We start from the raw sequence: 22,380 nt of genomic DNA, 5'->3' as shown, positions 1-22,380 counted from the left end.
TAGAGAGGTGGCACGTGACGCACGTGCTGTCAAGGACAGACCGAAGCTAAACGGATAGGAATGATCCATCTGTGCAATACTGATTTTTTGTGTTGTTGTTTTTGTTTGCAAATTGATCATTGTCCTCTCGCATCAAGAGGAACCTATCCATCGGATGTGAACAACAACAAAAACAAAAACAATTCTTGGGTGAATCGTTCTGTTCGATCTGTATGATTCAACCGAAAAAAAAGAAAATTATGAAAGACGAAGTATCACATGTTTTCATTTCGTTGACCATTTTCAGAATCCGAACCGATCATCATCCCATTGAAAGACGATGGTGTGGCCAATTCGCACTTCTAGGAACATTTTTTCAACCACTTCAAAACAGATGATCATCTACTTCGTCATTGGCATTTTCGTCCAAGTCTAGACGGTTTTCAGAAAAGGTCATTTGTCTATTGTTGCCCAAGAAGGAACAGTGAACCAAGGCCAATCCAATCAATATTAGAAATTACTGTAGCCATGAATGGAAGACAAAGAAGCCACATTAAGAGTTGGAAAAATGGTTTCATATAGAGAACCATATTTGAAAGCAATTTTTCAGAAATAGGAAGTATCAGGTCAATTATATAATAAGCCAACTTTTTGCTCAATTATCTCGATTCCTGTGCAAGATACACCACATTTGTAAACTGATACATTTTTTATCATAACACCATCAATATTTTATCAGTTGACAAGTTTTTAATATCTTTCACTGGAATACGAGATAATTGAGCTTAAAGTTGACAAGGCTCCTATTAGAGGAAATACGGTAGCTTGAACATTTCAGGAGATAACTATGTAAACTTGGAAGCGAAATTTGAAAAATAGAAGATCCCGAAATTTGAAAAATAGGAGAATTTTCAGCTAGTAAATTGTTTATCATAAAATAACAAATATTTTATCAGTTGACACACTTTTAATATCTTTAACGGAAATTGAGATACTTGAGCTCAAAGTTGCAGGCTACCCTTAGAGGATATACGGAAATGGTACGCGAAAATTGGTATCAACGAGGTAAGATCTGGGAGGATATGACTGATTTTCGAATGATTTGGAATCAAAAGATCTAGAACTTTTTCGTCTGACTCGAATATCAAAAAGTGGAACGGGAGGAAATGAGTCAGCGAGCACGTTTTCTCGCATTGCTCCCTCCGTGCTTGTGCCACCTTCTGCGCCCTTTTCCGCGCGGAATAAAAAACGCGATGAGATGAGAAAATTCATAAAAATCAGAGAGATTCAGAGAAAATGAGGAAGTGATTGAACAGACAGAAAGAGCAAGTGCGGAAAACGAGCAAACAGTGTTGACATTTGAACGTTTCGAAGCGCCCCCAAGAGACGACCCGACCTTCTTTTCGAGACCCGAAAAAGAGAAAAATGGGAGACAAGCTGCTACTATTCTTTTTTGTAACAATCATCATCATCATGGCTGGAAAAAGAATCAAAGGACGATGAGGTTGAAGAGAAGGAGACGTAGTTGACGAAGAAGGTCATAAGGGGGCATCGAAGGGAAACAGCTTCCACTTTTTGGCACGACCTTTCTTTTTTTTTTGAATGGAGAAGGAGAAGACAGGAAGCTTGTTGAGGTGTTCGCTGGTTAGAGAGGTTCTAATGGAACGAAGAACCTTGAGTATTTATGTTTTGAAATAGATGACAAAAGGAGAGACTACAAAGTTGAAAACATAATTCTAATACATATATAATCATTTTCTTAATGATTGGATCATCACTACAAGGTAATTGCACCTGGAAAGTATTACTGTACTTTTCAAACCAAAAATTTCAATAGCATCCTGGATGTTTGGGCTGAAAGTGATAGCTATACAGTTACCCAAAATTCTTAAAAATTGTCTATTTTTCACACTTGTGAAATGGGACCTGGAGCTCCTTTTTGGCCCCTGCCATAGTTCCCATCAGAACTATTTTTTTTGTGTCAACCAAATAAGATGTGATTGAACACAACGAGTACTACAAAATGATACTATTTGGAAAACTGTTTTTGTCTATGAACCTAGTTATAAGCCAAAACGCTGTGAACGTGTAGCTCAGACGGTTTTTGGCTCCTAATTTTGTTCATAGACAAGATACTGCTTTCCAGTTTGTATCGTTTTGTAGTACGTGTCAAGTTCTATCATATGGTTTTAAAATTTTGATTCTAAAAGGAACTATGGCAGAGCCCGGCTTACAATCATGCTATTTTTAGACATCAAAGAAGATGTTCAAGAAGCGCCGAATGGCAACCGGACAGAAATAAAAAGTTGACGACTAAGCAAAAAGAAGACATCGACCTCTGATCATTATTTATGGCTTCTTTTTTCTCTATCTCTACTGTCCATTATCACTCTCTTTGTTGAACTGTCATTTTTTTAAATTTCTATCTTAAAAGTGTCTATCAGAAGGCTGCTTCCACATTTTGTTTTTCCTACAAAACTCTATTTTTGAAGGGCAACGAATAAAAAATGGTTCTGAAAAAATGAAGAAGAGTGGTAGTGGGGAGAAAGTAACCGGTTTCTCGGGGGTTTTCAGAAGCCATTCCCAATTTATCGAAATTTTCTCTTCCTACTTCTACTCTTTCACGTCTTCTTCTCTTTGTTAACTTTTTTCTCATTACTGTCTCTTTGTTATATTACACTACTCACATCATCGTGCCGACAAAGAATCATTTGTGTCTCAGCTGAATTGAAAAATAGCCATTTCCCTTTTTTTCGTTGTGATAAATAATCAGAAGTGACCACATCAACGTAATTGCTTTGTATCTACTAGATAGTTGCAAAACTGTGTTATCATTCATTAGATATCAAGTGTAGCAGCTGACCCTTTGATTTTAAATTTTCTGATTGTCTAGGTTATGGAAATTGACTTACAGATTGTGGAAATACCGTAACTTTTAATACTTGAAGGAGCCTGTTTGGAAGCGTTCGACTCAAGAAAAAGTCCAGAACCTTGTTCTTTTTTTAGAATGCTAGAAGCTGCCAATTCGTGGGAACAATATAGAAAGGCGATAAGAGGTATAAGGTCACCGAGATGAAAGGGAAAAGGCGACTTGCGGTATCTGGCTTTCTGTTACGCAATATTTGGAAGCGAACATGAATTCAAACATCAGTATTTTCCCAGATGTTCCCTGGAAGCAGGAATGTGGAACTTCAAAGGCTGGATAAAATAAAAAATACGGGCTCAACTATCTCGGTTGCAATGGGAGATATGAAAAAACTGCAGACTAAAAAAATGTTTGTCATAATATCAGTGACATTTTATCAGTTAACAAAATTTTCATATCTTTCACAAGAAATGTGATAAATTGGCTCAAAGAGCTTGTAAAGGGTGGCGCTCTATTAGAAGGTTGAATCGAAAAAAGTTCTTAAAATGAATAAAAGTTTTAGAATAGGAAAGCATGATCTACCTACTGGAAATAACACCGGTAGAATCATGCCAATAACATACACTACCTATTCTCTCAACACTACATATTTTCTCTAAAAAACAACAAATTAAGTAGATGGGTAATAATAATTACAGTGGCAAAAAAGCAACTACGTGCCTCCGTCAATCTCCATCTCTCACTCCACTTTTTTACTGAAGAATTAGAGAAACGAGATAAAAAAGATGGAAGAGTTTGTGTCCTTTTTTCAATGACATGATAACCACATTTCATGGAAAAGCACAAATGAACTAGGTGTACCCGATGAAGGTTATCACTTACTGGTCTTCTATAACTCAATGCATCCATAATTCGTCTCGGTGCATCTTCGTCGTCTGAAAAAACAGAAGAATCATGTTTTTATTTTCCTTTTTGTTATTCTTTTTTTTTGTTATCAACTTTCTATCATTGTTTCTGAATTGTTCTGTCTCCCTAAAAATGCTTGTGACAGAAAAAAAAAGAAGCACCAAACATGTTCTTCGTTGCTTCAAGCAGATTGTAAAGATTAATGTTTGTTTCGAAATGGTTAATAGTTTGATAATTTTCTGATGATTTCTACTTTAGTGTGTTTTGGCCTTCACTTTTGAATTTTCATCAAGAGGGACTCTGACCGAATTTTTCTATATGAACTAGAATTCCCACGACCCTCTTGGTTTTCAGGGATCTTCAAAGTTTTTTTTCGGGGATTTTCAGGGATTTTATTTTTTTCGAAGTAATATTAATGAGAATACATTTTAATGCAAAAATCCAACTTTTTTATTGGTCGGAGTCTCCTTTTAATCTAATAAAACTCACCACGGTCCCTTTCCTGATCTCCTGATCCTCCGAACACTTTACTGCGTAGAAACCACATTGTTTTCAGTTATTCTGAAACAAAACAGTTCGAAAAGGAAACTAAACCCAAAAAAGAGTACTTAGCGGCTGATGACAAAAAATGATCATGAAATGGTCTCTCTGGGGGAAATGGGTTGGTCGATAGGTATTTGGATAGAAAAGTATGAGACATAGTACCAGATTCAATAGGCCAGAAGAATTTCAAACTTTGGTTTTTTTGTAAATTATATTTATGGAGAACAGAGAACATAACAAGATCCGAGAAAAATATAATTTCTAAGACAATTTTGAGCCGAGTTATGGTCATTAGGTTTTGGGTTAGAGACGCAGTGTGTCTCGTTTCTCTGCGTCACTCTTGCTAAAACTTTAAATGACCGTATCTTGCCTCAAAGTCATTGTAGAAACTAAATTTTTGGTAATTTTTGTAGGAAAATGTTTGAGTGATTAGGAAATTTGTGTCACAAAACGCAAAATCTTGTTTCTGGAGAGTTAGTCCTCAAAACTATAGAGGCAGAAAATACGAGAATCACTTTTTTCAAGGAAGTTATGCTCTTCTTGAATTCTCAACAGAGCACACATCGATCATTTCTAAAGGGACAGTATGTCGAATTCATTCAGAATTCCCATGACACCATAACTTTTCCTAGTTTTTGCACTTTTTGGGAACTTTTGAAATTATTCTATTTTGGAACCAATTTTTTGTTTGAAATTGATCAGCTGCAAAGTCTCCAAACTATTTAAAATTGCAAAAATAGTTTTTTCTGTTGTTCGTAAATGAATAGGAAGGTCGGTGGTTGGCGCCTGACAGCTGCGTAAACAACCGGAAAAAAAAACAGGGAGAGTTCAGAATTCAAAAAAAAGGAAGGAACAAGAGTTCTCGATTCTTTCGTAGAAACTATTTAAAATACAATTTGAAACAGAATTTCATGATATCAGTCAGATCATTGTATCACATGGTCAGTCCATATTTTTACGAAAAAAAAGGAGTAACAGAGAAACAGAGAGGGTGTGCGGGTGTTGACTGATTTTTCAATACACGTGCTTAGTGAAAGTTTAGTTTTATTGAGACAAAAATATTGATTTTTGGTTTTTTGCAACTATTTGTGTTGATCAATTGGGTGGATCATCGGACGCTATGACTTTCAGAAGCATTCCAATTTATCTTTACTATTAACAATCACCAAATTCTGCCTGTGTGTCGGTTTGTTCCCGGTTCCACGACCCTAGCGAAGTCCCCAGTAGACCAAAAATTCTCAAATTTTCCCAGATAATCAGAAATAGCAGCGAGATGTTGCCCGTCTATTTTTCATTTTGAAATGTTGTTTCTGACGTCATCTGGAGACGTTACTCCATTCCTACAGTGCAACTCTTTAGAAAATTATTTTCACGTCACTTCCGTCCTACCCCTCTATTTTTTCGTATTCACACTATATCTGATAAAAAAATGGTTTTGTGAAAATAATTATTTAGTCTTAGTTTTGAAAGAAGAGAGAAAAAAAAGTGCAGTAAACTTTAAAATTCTGTCTTTCTGAATCCCCTAACTTCTCAAAAACTGAATTTCGGAGATTCTGATTCACGAAATTTGATTTTTTTTTTCGAAAATGCGAAATTTCTAACCATTCCATGCGTCAAACATTTTGGTTTCACTCTGAAATTCTAAAATTCTAATTTAGAAATTCGGAAAATTGGGAAAACGGGAACTCGAAAATACCGAGATTTGAAACTTCGGAAATTTTGAAGTTTGAAAATCAGAGAATTCAAATGTCCAATCGTTCGGAAAAAAAATTCAGATATTCAGAATATTACGAAATTAAAAAATTTGAAAGTTAGAACACTCGAAATTTTGAAAATCCAAAATCTCGAAAGCAAAAAACCAGAAAAACCAGAAACTCACAATCAGAAGTTCAGAATATCAGAAAGCCCAAGTTCGGAATTTAGAAAATTCGGAAATTCATAAACTTTGTGAATCAAAAACTCAGAAATGTGTTTTAGAGAAAATTCTGAAAATCTGATTCGTGTTAAAATTTTTAATTTTGAGAGTTTGTGAAGTAGAATCTCAGAAAGTCGGAAATACGGAAACTCGAAAATACGAAATTTCAGAAATTATGAGTTCTGAAATGAAGTATTTTAAAAGAAAAATCTTTGAGTTCTAGAATCGCAGTTCCGAAAATTCAGGACTCCTGAATTTCGATACTTCTGAAAAATTATAAGTTGTCAAATTTCAAGATATTCGGGAATTCAGGAAAATTATTAGTTCTAAAAATTTGGAAATTTTGAACAGTTCGTGTATCAACTAAGACACATTTCTGATCTACATTTCTGATTTATCTGTCCAAGCCCAAACTCAATCGATTAAGGCTGTTGTAAGCGGGAGCCAGAAGGTTTAGCCCCGAAGGCGCATAAGCAGACTGTCACTCCAGTTTATGAAAGTTGACAACACAATCAACTAAAACTTCCTCTTCTGATTCTCTCCGATTTGGAGATTCAAACGTTTTTAGTGAAGCCAGGATATTGTAGCCGCCGACAGGCGGCGGAAATCGACTGGTATAAATTAATTAATATTGAGTTTCTATACAGATTTACATTTAGAAATATAGGAGAAATGTTGCCAAATATTTTTTATTCAAACCCAGATCATATGGTTTTATTTTTACCTAGAAAATTATTTTTCCTTTTTGAAGAAAATTACCGTGAAACCTGTATTAGAAGGGCCCATTTAATAGAGGGACTCTCTAATAGAAGGGACCACCGAAAGGGGTTTGGAAAAAGGGCCCCCTGTAATAGAAGGGTCCCCTGTCAAAAAAAAAACATACCGTAAAACCTCTAATAGAAGGCTCCGCTAGTTTTTAACGTTGAGCCGTTTTTTCTGAGTTCCCGTCAAAGATATGAAAAGTTGTCAACTAACAAAATGTTTATCATAATATCACTAGCATTTTCTGGAATTCTGGGGAAAAAAGAAAGCATGTACTGAAAGCTAGACTAACGATAACACAAAAACCAGACGCGAGAAAAAAGAAGACATAACTAGAGGAAATCCGGGGGAAAAAGCGAAGAAAAAAGAAGGATTAGATTATGATGGTGATGGTGGTTGGAGCCCAGAGCCCATCAATTCGTAATCCTTCTCCTTCCACATACTACTATTTTTTTTCATTCAACTACCAATTCTTTTTCTAATGTTGTCTATCAACAATACGTGCTGGAAAAGTAAGAAAAGCAGTCATTCTCACTGTTGTTGAGGGGAAAAGAAAGGAAAAGAAGAAGAAGAAAACAAACACACTTCTTCTTCTTCTTCTCTTACTTTTTCCCTCAATTCCACCCTACTCGTTATCATCACGTGTGCTCTTTCTCTCTCGTTCTTTCCAATTGAGCACACTCTCACCTGATGGAGAAAAAAATGCGGATGAACAGATGATCTGATCGATTGGAGTGAACGAAACAGAAATGAGGGTGGAAGAAAAAGAAGAAGAAGAGAAAGGAGAAGAGGAACACATGTAAACGGATAGGAGAGCACAGAAAGTGGTTGATCTGGGAAGAAAAAGAGACGTGATTCTGTCAAGTACGAAAAAGAAAGCAACAAGGATTAGAGGTCAACTTGATTTTGTTTCTAGTTGATTCTCATTTCAGGAACATGTTGAGTTCATCTATAGAACAATCGGAAGTCGTTGCAAAATAGAAAAACACTAATCGAATTAGAAAGAAACTCGGAAATCAGATAAATGGCTCAGGGATCGTAGGATGGGCAAATATACTTTCTGTATAGAATAAAATAAAGGATCAGATAAGGGATTTAATGAGAAAATAGAAATGTCCGCGAACGTCAATGGAGCTTAGATGTATGGCTCTATAGAATTTCCAGAAAAAAAAATTGAATTCGGATTGATTACATAAATTCTGATATATGTAAAACAAAAAATTTTATAGTTAACGATGATGTGCTTTGCTTTATTTTGAGAAGAAAATCATTCAGATTCACAGTAAAAAAAAGAAGAAAAAATCCTTCTTTCATATTTTTCGAGATATTCTGAAAGAAAAATTAGCAAAAACCTTGAACAACTATTCAAAAAATCTGAAAAAAGGTCACTTCGAAACTGCGACACTTTGAAACCAGTCATTTCAAAACCGGTTATTTCGAAACGGTAGTAATACAGGCGAATGGGTAAAATTCAACTATAAAACGCTTTCGGGGTTTTGCATATGCTCTTTCTGATAGAACACATTCCAAAACTCGGAAAAATCCAAATTTTAACTTTTGAAAAACAAATTTTTTGAATTTTTTGAGTTTTGGAATGTGTTCCATCCGAAAGAGTAGGTTTGAAAACCTTAAAATCGTTTTTGTAGTCCGAAATGCGTCCAGGCGCCTGTATTACTGCTGTTTCGAAATGACCGGTGTTGAAATGACTGGTTTCGAAGTGGCGCGGAGCTAAATTTTCATCGTACACCATCTTTAAAAAAATCAATCCGGTTTGTTTTAAAAAGTCTGTAATTCAATACCAAGCAATTTATGATAATGATGAAAAACTGGACCATTGAATATTTCAAAAATTTATATGTCATTCATGCGAAGACTAAATTCCATCTCTCTCCCAAAAACAGATTGATCAGGTATTTGACGCAAGTTAGTCGAAAAATTTTCGAAGCGAAAATGTTATTCCTTCAGAGATAATAACTGAGAAGGAAGAAGAAGAAAACGTAAAAATAGGTTTTGGTAAACAAGTTTTCGTCACATTCAGATGTCATTTCCTCTTCTTGGATATTTTTTGGAGAAGTAGATCAAAAAGCTTTGGGAATTAACGTAAATTGTGTGTAAGAAATCAAAGTCTCTTCTTCTTCTTCTCTGAAGAAATGTGGACATATAATTGCGACATTCGGGACCTCTGAGATAGACCTTACACACTCGGAAGAAGAAGAAGAAGAAACTGAGAATAAATACAGCTTCTTCTTCTTCTTTCTCTTTTGTTTTCTCACCGCCGCTCCTTCGTATTCTCAGAATTTTGAATGCTAATTAGATTTAGAAAAAAGCGACCGAATAAGGCATACACAAAAAAAAAATACATAGATAGATGCCCAAAAATTGTAATTCTTTCTGCGAAGTATCAAAAAAGTGGATCAAACATCTGGATACGTTAAAAAAGAGAAGTGAGAAAAAAAGCGTTAAAAAATTCAGAGTGAGATATAGAATTTCAGTGCCACTGAATGTGACTCACTTTCAAGCTAAATGGAAGGTCTTGTGAACTTTTTTGAGGGAAGCGAAAGAGACTTTTTGGAAGAAGAACACAATGGAACCAAAAAAAACGAAGGAAAAGTGGAGAAAAAAGATATTAAAAATTCAATAGGACACTCTTACACAGCAAAAGGAAAATACAAGGACAACAGGCACTTCATAAAAAAGAAAGTGCTCTTTTGAAAATTCATTTTGAGCTGCGAGCCAAGAACAAGGAAACAATAAAATATGAGTTATGGATATTAGGTTTTTAGGACAAATTCCGTTTTCCGAGTTTTCCTGAATTTGATTCTTTATTACCGTAACCTGTATAAGAACGGCTCTCTCAATTGTATTTATGCAGAAAATCAGGTAATTTTACGTAAAAATAAAGAAAATATTAAAAATATTCTTAAGATCAGAAAAACTGCATCGAAAAAGCGAAGTGGTACTCGTTGGCTGGTGATTTTTTTGTCCCCCGACCAGTGCGCGAATCTCTGGAATTCGAATTTTCAAGGGCTTTTTCACCGTTTTCAACCTGATTTCATTGAGAGGTTTAGCTTTTTTCAGACGTTTCTGCAAACTGTATTTTTGATAAGTGAAAAAAACGACCGGTTCCGTAAGAAAACGGTTGGAAATTGGAAAAAAAACTCGCGCGCTGGCAGGGGACTAGAAAACTCATACTCGTCCCTAACGACCAACCTCCGAAAATAATTTTTCGATGCTTTTTCTCAATGAATGATTTTTCAAGTTTGTTTTTTTCATTTTTATGTGATTTTCTACATTTTCTACACAAAATAAAGCAATTGAATTTCCAATTGAAAAAATAACTCTGATTTTTTTACGGGATCAAAACTTCTTATCAAACCTCGAGGCGATTAAAACCATAAACCGAGAATGACAGAAATCAGAATTGACCCTTAACCAGGATGTTTCTCTTCTATACAGGTTTGGAGAGAGCTCAAAAGTACATTTCCGTATTCAACAGATTAGATGAACAGAACAGACAAGACTCTATATGATTCTGAAAACGACTCAATTGGGACAAAAATAAAAAAAGAAGAAAAAGAAAAAGAAAAAAAGACTTGCGTGATGTAGAGAGAAAAAAACCAAGAGATGATGACTGGGAAGCAAAAAATATGGAACGACGCCAGACGCAGACACGGAGAGTAGTATTTGCAAAGTGAGCATACATGAAAAAGAAGCAGGGAGGCAAAAAGAAAGTAGTCCCTCTTCTTCCCTTTCTGAGAAGAAGAAGAAGGAATTGTGACGGAAACGGAAAAGAGAACTTAAGATAGTGGATAAAAGTTGGAGGGCATTACAGACATTCACAGAGATTGTTTTCAGAAGATGTGACGATGAAAAGCAGAGAAACTGGAAAAGCAGAGAAATGGAGAAAGGGAGAGAGAGAGAGAGAGTCCCCCAATTTGTCACCTCTGTCTATCCAATCGGAACGAATGAAAATGAAAAATGTGCCATATGCATTGTTACTTCTTCTCTCATGTTGCACGCATCAAGCGAAGTGAAAGCGGGAAATGTCGCTTTTTTTGGGAAGGAAGTGAAATGTTTGAAATGATTCTCGGAGCTAGACTCGCATTTTCAGAGAATTTTGAATAAAAATAACTGGCGAATGTTATCCTGGTACAAAAAAAGGAAGCTGTGGATGTGAAACGCTAGTGGCTGTGGCCGAAGGTCCCATAGCAACAACTACAGTAACCTAAAAATAGTTAGATTATCAAGATTTCTCTCTTCTTAATGATTTTTGTCGATAAACCTGTTTTCCCCCCAAAATCATCGAAAAATCTGATTTTTGGGCTCCGCGTGGCTTCGAAACCAGTCAATTCGAAACAGTGGTAATACAGGCGAAATGCTGATCTTTAGACTACAAAAGAAATATTAGAATTTCCAAATGATTTTTCTTCACATTCTGAAGATCGGAAAATTCAAGAAGTCATATTTTTTGAGAACTTTTTTTTGGATTTTTTGGATTTCCAGAATTTGTTCTATGAGAAATAGCATATTTCAAAACCCTAAAATTATTTTTGTAGTCTGAAATTCATCTATTCGCCTGTATTACAACGGTTTCGAAATGACGCGAAGCAGATTTTTAAGTGAAAAAATTGTCTGAAAGCTCACAGTAATTGAGATTTCAAACTCGGAGAATCAAAATGTTTCTAAGTTACGATATTTGTCGTTGTGAGACATTCCGGGAAAACCGCCATAACGGGTCTTTTCCAAATTTTCTCGACACGGTCCGGGCTTACAGTAATCTTTTCTTTTCTATTCAAAAATAAATGCTGTGTATATAATAATATAAACAAATTTTCGGCCAAATAAAAGTTTGAAAAGAACGGAATTACAATTTGTTTTTGCAAACTGTTTTTTATTGCTGAAATTTCAGATTTTTTTTTCAAAAGTGATAATCCCGGACCGGTCTGAACTACAAAAATATAAAAAGACGAACCGTGATATTTAAATTATTAGTGCCAGAAACTCCTCTGGAACTAGAACTACAGTAGTCTGCATCATAGGAAGTGAGAAAAACGTCAGTTCGGGTTCTGAAGAACAAGTGTGAGCTGTCTCTCTCTCTGGTCAAGAGAAAGCATAGTACTACTATCCTTTCTAGAAGTTACCCACGATCCTCCAGGGATTTCAAATTCCGTGTTTCTCGATTCTTCAAGAATCGAAAAGTACTAGGCGACGGGCTGGGGGGGGGGAGCTGCGTCAATTTCTGATGATTTACAACAAATTCCATTGGGATCTCTCCTCTTTCGAAGACGAAAAATCGGGAGAAATGTTGAAAAAGGAGTGAGTGGACGAAATAAGGAGAATGCGATTCTGAAGAACATATTTTTAGCACTTGAATGTGTTGAGCATCATTTATTCGAATTTTTATGTGATTGGATGGATGAAAGAAAAAAGAAACTTCAGATGAAGAATTGGTGTAGGAAGTTTCAAAAGATATATACATTCAAAGATTGAAATTGAAAATAGTTTAGGGTTACTGTAGTTTAAACATGCATAGGGTTACTGTAGTTTAAAAAGTATCAGGTTACTGTAGTACTACTGTAAATTTCAAAGAATTCGAAACTTTCAAAAATCCGAAAAATAACAACGAAAGTTCAAAAAGTTCAAAAAAATCAAAAATTCAATGCAAATTGATAAGAAAAGAAATTGTAGCAAGAAAAAAATGAAAAAGATGTGAAAAGATGAGCCAAAAATTCGGGGGGGGGGGGTACAATGATTCGGGGGTACAAGGGGGTACAACTGATTTAGGGGTACAAAATTGGTGATTCGGGGGTACAAAATTTGTGGGTACAAAAATTCGGGGGTACAACGATTCGGGGGTACAATCTACCAATGATTCTGGGGTACACCTTATTTCATTTAGGGGTACAACGCTTGTGATTCGGGGGTACAATTTTTTTTGACGAAGTTTCTGAATTCCTGAATTTCAGAGCTTGAAAATCTCTGAATTTTTAGAATTTCAGAACTTTGGAATTTCAGTATTTAGGAATCTGAAAATTTCGGAACTTCAGAAGCTGAGAATCTCAGAATCTCAGAATTTCAGAACTTCAAAATCTCAGAATCTCAGAACTTCGGAACTTCAATTCTATTTCAATTCCCTTTGTTTCTCAATATTCCTTCGTATTTTTCCCAATTTTTCTCAATTTTTTAATTTTTCTCCGTTTTCCTTCGTTTTTCATCATTTTTGCTCAAATTTTCGTGGTAATTTATCGAAAAAAAAAATCAATTTTATAATTTTTGTAATGTTTTATTGCCTGTTCGAACAATTTTCGATAGAAAATAGCTCATTTTGGGCGAATTTTTGGAATTTTCGAATTTTGTGGGAAATATCTAAATTGTGATTGTTTTCTTCAATCAATGATCTAGAAAATCATTTAAAAATGAGAAAAATTTTTTTTTCCCCCCCAAAATTGAGAAAAAAAAGGCGCAAAAAGCGAAGGGAATTTGGAACCAAAGGGAAATTGAAAGAATTAAGAAATAAAATTGAGAAACATTGGAAGTGAGGAAAGTATCGACTGGCATTAAAATCCGTTTGTAAAAATTGTTAAAATTATTTCACAGTTCTCCATTGTCTTTCAAAATTCCCAAAACCCCCCGATTTTGACCACTTTTTCTAGATTTTCAAGAAAATGAGGACATAAATCAAAAATCGAAAACGGAGCAATTGTAGCAAATGTCTCTGCGGTACTGATGGCGTTTTTATTGTTCTGGTTCTGCAAAAACCTGATGGACTTATGTACGGTTGAATAAAACCGGTTTTTCATAACTTTGCTCAAAGTGCTCCAATTTCAATAAAATTTTGTACAGATGATAGCTGAAGTCTTCAGTAATACAGCAAATAGTTTTTTTTTCTATTAAAATAGGTCAAATTGGTTCTTTTCAGTGGTTTCCATTACTCTAGTAATAAGCTTCTATTAGCCTAAAAAGGAGGAAAAAGGGGAGGGGCGTGAAAAATTAAATTTGGCTAGAGTGCAGACAACGAGAGAACTTTTCCAAATCTTTCACGCTGGGAGACCGTGAGAAAGTGAAAGTTTTGAAGTCCGACGTCGGAAGTTTGAAGTCGTAAGTCCGAGATCCATTGCTGACAGAAAGCTACATGTACGCTATCAATTGCTATTTCATTTTCTTTAAAATTTGATTTCGGTCATTTGGTAAAAGGGGGACGTTCAGTGATAAACACCTAGCCATGAACCCCAAACAATGGCGACCTGAGGCCTTTTAGTACTTTTTTTACTTCAATGACGTCGATCAGTCTTCTAAAAAAAGAAATAGCAATGAGTAGCGCATACGAGGCTTCGTGGCAGTGGGCAGCATCCAATTCCTTCCAGTATCCGTCATCCAACTTGGCCATCCTTGCCGATACCGGTGATCGTCGAGTAGAGAGGCCAGTAGTTTTTGTGTGTTGATCGTTCCTTTGCCATCCCAACTGCCCTGGAACCGCGTTACAAATCGGACTCCTCATCGACTCCTCGATCCGACTTTTTGTTGATTTCTCCAGTTTATATAGCCCCCGTAGATCAGATTTGGAGATAAGATAAGAAAAAAGTTCACGAAAGTAGTCAACACGCGAAAATTAAAAAATTCCCATTCATCTTTAGAAATTGGAAAAAGGCGTTACTGTAGTTTTCGGACCCAATTAAAAAATTTGAAAACAACAAAGATTACGGTAGTTTTTCGATTTATTTTTCGAAATTGAAAATAATTAGGAATACTATAGGTTTAGGATTCATTTTTAAGTTTTAAAAAATTGAGGATTACCGTAGTTCTCGGATTCACTTTTGAAAACTGAAGCAAATGTAGGACTACTGTAGTTATCGTAATTGATTTTCAAGATGTAAAAATGTGATTACTGTAGTTTTCGAATTCAGTGGTTTATTTAAAGAACACAAAAATATAAAGTTCATCCTTTATTCATTCAGTAAGCGTCGATGAAGCAGTTTTCGTTTTGGATCCCGGAATCATAATTTTCTTCTTCATCATGACTTTTTTTATTCTTCTTCTCCTTCTTTTTGTTCTTGTCCTCCTCCTCTTTATCTTTCTCCTTTTTCATTTTATCAGCTTCTTTTTTCTTCTTCCTTATTTCCTCTTCTTCCTCTTCTCTTTTCTTCCTTTCCTTTTCTATTCTTTGTTTCGCCTCTTCTACTACTTTCAAACCTTTTGGATATTTAGCATATCTGTGTTCGCAGATTGCAAGCATCATCCGACTCTTCGAAGCATGAATTTTCATATATGTCTTTTCAATTTCAGAAACTTCGCCAACTGTGTAAGGTCTAACTTGTGTTGGTTCTTGAGATTCCAAATATTTCAGAGTATCAAGATCCTCGTCGTCGCTCTCATCTATAACGAATCCGTTTTCATCCACATCAAATTCTGACTTTTTTGAAATTTCTGGAATTTCAGCTTTCGGTGGCTTCTGAAAAGTTTGAAATCAATTTCAGTCGAAGTTCCCTATCGCCTACCACAGCTTCATCCAGAACTATTTTCTTTTCTACGGAAGGTTCCGTTTTCTTTTCGTTATCAGACCATTTTTTCTTCCTTCGAGCACAAAACATAAATACTGGCCACGCCGTGATCAACAACAGAAATAGACTCTGAATTTTAATATTTTAGGATATGAAACTATATCAGCAAAGGACCTGAATTAGGAAAAAGTTATAACTCAACATCATAATTTTCTTGAGATTCGAATGGAAAAATGAGATTTTATGTAAATTTTCCCATTTTGATATGGTTTAATGAACTCGGCACTATGACATAGTTGTCACGCAGATTCCTTCGTGGATTCAGGATTCAAGCAATTTCGATTCATTTCCGTCATTATAATGCTTGTGGCCGGTCCTGATGATCGCGAGGTGATTCGTCAAACAATTGGACAGATTCGTGAACTCTACAAAGAAATCGTACAAATGCGTATCGAGGATCGTGCCAAGTACAGAGACATGTGCGCCAGATTGGAAATTCTCGAAAGGGATCGATCGTCTCGTTTGAAGAAGCATCGTCGTCTCGCGAAACAACAGGAACGTCTTCGTAGAAAAAAGGAAAAGGCGGCGGCGAAAATTGGAACTCCAGCAGGTGCATGTCCCGGAAGTCTTCCGAAGAAAACGCCTTCGAAAGTCGATTCTGCAAGTCACGATGGAACATCGAAAACTGATGAGAATGGACCAAATGAGGAGTGATCAATGTGAATTCGAACCATTATTTTTTGAATGAACCTGGTTTTTGTAAAATAAACAGAATTTTTGATATATACTTTTACTCTTTAAATTAAAAAAAAATGAGGGTTACTGTATTTCCCGGATTTTTTTTTCAATTAGAAAAAAGAGGATTACTTTAGTTTCAGGATTCACTTTTTTGAATTGAAAACATAAGGATTATTGTAGTTTTTGATATCATTGCAAAGTACGAAAAGTGCCGGTTGCTGTAGTTTTCGGATCAGTTTTCGAAAATTAAAAAATGCGAGTTACTGTAGTTTTCGGATTCTTTTTAAAAATTTAAAGAAACCAGGATCACTGTAGTTTCGGATATATTCTCAAAGTATTTAAAACTGTGCGGATTACTATACTCATTGAATTTTTCCAATATAATGAAAATTACCGTAGTTTTCGAAAGAAATTTTAAAAATTGAGAAAATGAGGATTACTGTAGTTTCGATGTCGTTTTTGAACATGAAAAGGATGGATTACTGTAGTTTTCGAATTCTTTTTTTATTAGAAAAAGAGGATTAGTGTAGTTTTCGGATTATATTTTCAAATTATGAAAAAAGTGCGGGTTACTGTAGTTTTTAGGTTTATTTAAAAAAGAGAATTAGTGTAACGTTCGGATTTTTTTAATTGAAAAAGAGGATTACTGTAGTTTTCAGATTCATTTTACAACATTGAAAATTTTAGGATTACTGTAGATTTTAGCGTATTTTATTTGAAGCGCCAAGGCGCGTTAGCCACACTAGTCAATTTGGAAATTGAATTGGAAAAACGGGAGACAGTAGTCTATGCCTATAGAATACGCCCAAAGATATCACACACTAGTCACAAAATTTGTATCCTAGCCTACTTTCTTCAATTTATAAAATCTGTCAAAACACAAACCACGTAGAAAATTGGGTGATAAATGCGGGTACAAAAGATGAGACTGTTACATCTGTCGACTGTATTGCCCCCATCTGAATCCATTGAAAAAGAAATGACCCACTATAAATTGATCTATTTCGATGCTCGCGGATTTGGAGAACCAGCACGTCAACTGTTTCATTTGGCTGGAGTTCCATTCGAAGACGTTAGAATATCATTTGAAGAGTTAATGCCTGGAAAACAGAGTGCATACTGGTTAGAGATGAAAGAAAGTGAGTTGAATATTCTAAATTTTTTACACCGAATCTCTTTGTTTTTCAATTTCAAAAATACATCCAAAAAGTACATTAATCATCAATTTTTCAATTTTGAAAAAAGAATCCGCAAACTTCAGTAATCTTTATTTTTTTATTTTAAAAAATGAAATTGGGAACTACAGTAATCCCCATTTTAAAAAATTTTAAAAGAAAATCCAAAAGCTACAGTAATCCCATTTTTTTCTTTTTAAAATCAAATCCTATTTCAGAAACCCCATTTGGAAGACTTCCTGTTCTTTCTATGGACGGATTCGAATTGGCCCAATCAGCAGCGATCAGTCGATACTTGGCAAAAAAGTTTGGATATTCTGGAAAGACTCCTGAAGAAGAAGTATGGGCGGATGCTATTGTAGATCAGTTCAAAGATTATATGGAATCGTTTCGTCTTTTTATTTATGCTCAACGAGAAGGAAAATCAGCCGAAGAAGTGAAAACGATTCATGACAAGAAATATGTTCCCGCTAAAAATCAGTTTCTAGAAGTAATTGATAGGATTCTGAAGACCAACAAAACAGGATATATTGTTGGAAATGGATTGACTTGGGCCGATTTGGTTGTAGCTGATCATATATTCACACTGCAAAATATAAAAAAGTTAGATGATGGTATTCATCAGAATCTTAAGAAATACCAAGAAAGCATTTATTCACTTCCAGAGTTGAAAGAACATATCGAGAAAAGGCCGAAAAGCGAAATGTGAATAAATGATTTTTTTTGATTGTCAGATTCTTTTTTAATTATTTTAAGTAAAGTTTTTGTGTGATGATTTGATTTTTCTGAAAATTAATAAGTTAAAAAGCTTCTAGAAAAATGTTTTCGTTCAAAAAATATTTTCCCATTTTTGTGGTATAGAAAAGCGTAACTATGGAAGAGAAACGCCGGTGGTCGAAGGTCCCACAACGGAAACTACAGTAACTAAAAAATATTTTCATTTTCAGGATTTGTTTTCTCGTTTTTTTACTGATTTTCGTCGGAGAATAAATTTGTCTGTTAGTGAATAATTTTCAAAAATCTGAAATTTCCAGAGATCTGAAAATCCGGAAGTTTCAAAAATCCAAAAGCTCAAAAATTCAAAATCCGAAATTTTCAAACGTCCGGGGTTTCTAAAAACCCGAAATTTAATCCAGAAAATTCCAAAAATGCAGAATTTCCAAAAATCCAAAAAATCCAAAAATCGAATTTTTTAAAAAATCCGAAAACTTAAAAAATCCGAAAATTCCAAATTTTCGAAAATGAGACCTTCGGTCATGGCAACCGGCGTTACTCTTCCACATCTCTGATTTTCGTACCAGAATAACAGTTTTGTTTGGATTGTCGTCTTCCTTCCAATAAAGGTTTTGTGAGAAATTAGCTTCTGGAAAACATGCTTTGGCTGAAGAGTTTTCCCCTTAACCTTTATGCTAATTTCTTCAATTCTTTAGACCAATATTCGAAAAATTCGATTTCTCAAACATCTACTTTCCAATTCTAAATCTATATTTCAATCCCACACCCCAATAATTTATTCACCATCTCCTCATTTTCTCATTTTTGTCACACTTCCCTATGGAGAATTCTCTCTCCGTCTCCAAATATCTCTTGTTATTTTGATCACACCTCCATGGCTACCAACGAATTATCATCAGAATTTCCATCGTTTTGTGCTTGAATTCATCCCCAAAACACGTTTTGTCACAAAATCTTATGCTCGAAAATGCTGACAAATGGCTGCTGTGATCCCATTTAGAGCTGATGCTGAGACTCTCTCTTGCGAAACGAAACCAAACATCGAGAAAAGGGCGAAAAGAGAAAAGAGAGTATAGAAATTGAGAATAGGACATAGACACAACCAGCATAGTATAAATAGGGCGGCAGTTTCGGTTATTTATCAGAGAGTGTGTGGTTCAATTTGTTTTATTTCGTCGCTTTTTCTTGCACTTTTGAATATATCAAACCTTCTCGATTCTTGCAGAAGCTTCCTAACCATGCCTTCTTACAAATTGACCTACTTCGACGTCCGCGGATACGCTGAACCAGCTCGTATTTTGTTCTATTTGGCTGGGGTTCCATTCGAGGATAACCGTATCACACACGGAGATGGTACCTGGGAGAAGCTCAAAGACAGTAAGTTTACCACATCATTATCCTTATTAATATTCTTCTCCTTTCCAGAGACTCCATTTGGACAAGTCCCAGTCCTCTCTGTCAATGGATTCGATATCCCACAATCAGCTGCTATCGTCCGTTATCTCGCCAATAAGTTCGGATATGCTGGAAAGACTCCAGAGGAGCAAGCATGGGCTGATGCCATCGTTGACCAATTCAAGGACTTCATGGGATCATTCAGACAACTCATAATGGCTCAACGTGCCGGAAAGTCAGCTGAGGAGATTGCCAAGATCTCTTCAGAAGTGGCCATTCCAGCAAGGGACTCGTACTTCAAGATCATCAATGGAATCCTTGAGAAGAGCAAGTCCGGATTCCTTGTTGGCAACGAGCTCACTTTCGCTGATATTGTCGTCGTCGAGAACATCACCACTCTCGAGAAGAACCAATTTTTCACTGCTTCGGAGCATCCAAAGCTCACTGCTCTTCGTGAGAAAGTCTACGCAATTCCAGCCATCAAGACCTGGGTCGCCACTCGTCCTGATACTCAATTCTGATTCAAAACCTGATCTGATCTGAAAATGTGCATATATTTTGCTAAATGAATAAACCTGATATACAATAATCAATCATTCATTCATTCGTCGATTCTTTTCAGAAAGGCAGTTGTTAGTATGTGGGGGTGCATGCGCATATAAATAAAATTTCTGAGAAAAATGGGGTCAAATTATCATCATAGAACAGGAAAAAACGGTGGTTAGTAGGCAGGCGTGATACGACTGAACTCTTGAATCATGCCAGTATACTTTTGGATGAATCCGATCGACTTGAAGCGGAGACCCAGTGCAGCTCGTTCATACCATTTCGTGACGTATGGCTCGATCCAACGAAGAACGACACGATAAATGAAGAGGTAGAGAAGAGTTGATGAGACGGAAAGACGACGTTGGAGGCGCACGAAGACGCACGATTGGAGGATGAGGGATTTGGTAATGGGTGAACCTCGAATGAAGTGCATGAGAGTAGTCTCGATAGCTACTAGTGTTCCTGCTTTAGAGCATCCATCCGTGCAATGTACGATTGTAGGTGTTGAAAGTTGGCGAGCTCTGAGAAAAATCGAAATAAGCACAAACAAAATAAGGTTCAACCTACTTTCTTAGCACACGGAACGGCCAATGGACATCTCCTAAATATTGCCAATCCCACTGCCAATGCTCTAATAGGAGCTCCTCATCACATTCATCGTCAGCCAAGTTTCCTCCAATTTTCTGTAACTTCAGTTTGGCGATGGTGAACAGCGGATCTGCTTTAGAGTCAACAGAGACACATGTGATACGGAATGATCCGAATTCTAGAAACTCTTTTTCAGCACGAGGCCAGTAGTACGGGCAATAATTCCGATTTGCCGAATCCAGAGGACCAAGAGTGGATGAATCGACGGCGGAGTTGAGCATTACAATGAATTGAGATTTCTCCTGGAAAACCATTCTCCAGAAGTCTTCTTGAGTATTCTGCAAAGGAGCTTGTGCGCATATGAAGGTGTTCAAAAGTGGGCCTCCTTTGACGTAGTTTGCATGTATGAAATTTGTTGTTCCGCTGGAAATAAACACACTTGATGTAATAAAAAAATACAATCACTCACTAGGTGGTTTTCAAAGTGCATCCCTCCTCCTGCAGAAACTCGTGTTCACTGCTGAACATTCCATTTCTCAATGCGTTTCTGTCATCCAGTTTACCAAGTCCATCGGTTAGTTTGACTCTCGAGTAATCTGCACATGGTACCATTTTGCTTCGTGCTTTTGTCAAATAATTAGCGTTGAACGAAGTTTGCGCTGCTTCCTCGTCGGAAAGCTCGCTGCTCACAAACATTCGTTCGAGCCGATTGAATTCCTGCACGAATTCTGTCAGGTGGCAACTGAATTTTCCTGGTTCCACCAACAAAGACCATTTCACTTTGGACGACATTTCTTCGGAGAACTTAGCGATTCGAGAAGCCACCATGGAGACGTGTTCCGGGTTTAGCTGACCCCAATTGCACAATGGATCGCTCTGAACAGAACGCTTGGTTTACATCAGAAATTTCTTTAATTTTTACCATTTTGTCTTTATAAAACTCAGAAGCTGCTCGCTGTAGCACAGAACTACAATCAGACATTGTCGGTACCAATCGATCACGGAGCCATCCTGCCATTGGACTTCTGAAAAATTAGGAGATTCCGGAATTTAAAACCTTTTGTTCGAAAACTTACCCGTATCTGTGAATGAGCTCTTCGTGTGCGATCGTTGGATATTCTTTAGCGTTCATAAGCTTCTCAACCAGCAAGATTCGCGTTTGTTCATCGCACAAAATTCCATCGACACGGAATAACTTTTGGGCGATGAACGTCTGCAATTCTTCGAGTTCGTGCTGCTCGACGCGCTCCATCAGCAGTTCCTCTTCTGACTTCCCACCACCGAACCATCCTTTCTTCTTTTCAGGCTGGAAAAGATTATAAAAACGTTGATTTCGGATTAGAAAAGAGTAGTTACAGCTTTCGGCGTCAAATGTCCTTTTCGTCGATTCGCTGATTGCACCCACTTCTCATTAATGATGGCATCTTTGAATTCAATACTGTTAGATCGTGACAAGTTCGAGAGAGGCAGAAGATGGACGCCAGATGTGTCCATTCTGAAAATAGAGAGACTCTTCAAATTAATGCCGCGTTCAAAGTAGACTCCAGGAACTGGAAATTGATAAACGTTTTTTCGGGCGACCCCATCGTTCGCCTGCTTCAGATTGCGCCACCGTAGCTCAGCAGGAAGCAACTTATCACCTCCAGCGTTGAGTCCACAATTTCAACTCCTCGAGGGGCGTTTTTAAACGGGACTTCGAGAAAAACATATTTTAATGTCCCCCCACCTTTT

General features: G+C 36.3%; 5 protein-coding genes across 5 annotated transcripts; 3 read left to right on the top strand and 2 right to left on the bottom strand.

Moving 5' to 3' along the window:
* Positions 1-3,473: 3,473 nt before the first annotated feature.
* CBG25662 lies at positions 3,474-4,298 on the bottom strand (the record flags this gene model as incomplete). Its single annotated transcript, XM_045242670.1, has 3 exons — positions 3,474-3,500; positions 3,602-3,780; positions 4,241-4,298. The coding sequence occupies 3 exons, from the start codon at positions 4,296-4,298 to the stop codon at positions 3,474-3,476; spliced, it is 264 nt and encodes an 87-aa protein (XP_045100345.1).
* An 11,531-nt stretch (positions 4,299-15,829) lies between these two features.
* Positions 15,830-16,183, top strand: CBG20650 (the record flags this gene model as incomplete). The annotated part of the gene is made up of 1 exon (XM_002631447.1): positions 15,830-16,183. The coding sequence occupies one exon, from the start codon at positions 15,830-15,832 to the stop codon at positions 16,181-16,183; it is 354 nt and encodes a 117-aa protein (XP_002631493.1).
* Positions 16,184-17,186: 1,003 nt separating this feature from the next.
* Positions 17,187-18,091, top strand: Cbr-gst-35 (the record flags this gene model as incomplete). The annotated part of the gene is made up of 2 exons (XM_002631446.1): positions 17,187-17,346; positions 17,601-18,091. 2 exons carry the CDS (start codon positions 17,187-17,189, stop codon positions 18,089-18,091), a joined length of 651 nt encoding a protein of 216 aa, XP_002631492.1.
* A 1,264-nt stretch (positions 18,092-19,355) lies between these two features.
* On the top strand, positions 19,356-20,033 carry Cbr-gst-39 (the record flags this gene model as incomplete). Its single annotated transcript, XM_002631445.1, has 2 exons — positions 19,356-19,494; positions 19,543-20,033. The coding sequence occupies 2 exons, from the start codon at positions 19,356-19,358 to the stop codon at positions 20,031-20,033; spliced, it is 630 nt and encodes a 209-aa protein (XP_002631491.1).
* Positions 20,034-20,233: 200 nt separating this feature from the next.
* Positions 20,234-22,143, bottom strand: Cbr-egg-3 (the record flags this gene model as incomplete). The annotated part of the gene is made up of 5 exons (XM_045242669.1): positions 20,234-20,582; positions 20,629-21,072; positions 21,119-21,327; positions 21,836-21,955; positions 22,006-22,143. 5 exons carry the CDS (start codon positions 22,141-22,143, stop codon positions 20,234-20,236), a joined length of 1,260 nt encoding a protein of 419 aa, XP_045097100.1.
* Between the last annotated feature and the right edge of the window lie 237 nt (positions 22,144-22,380).

Source organism: Caenorhabditis briggsae, assembly GCF_000004555.2.
Source record: "Caenorhabditis briggsae complete genome, chrII, whole genome shotgun sequence".
Taxonomy (NCBI): domain Eukaryota; kingdom Metazoa; phylum Nematoda; class Chromadorea; order Rhabditida; family Rhabditidae; genus Caenorhabditis; species Caenorhabditis briggsae.
Note: the sequence above shows the minus strand (reverse complement) of the source record. Positions and strands in the feature narration are given on the sequence as shown.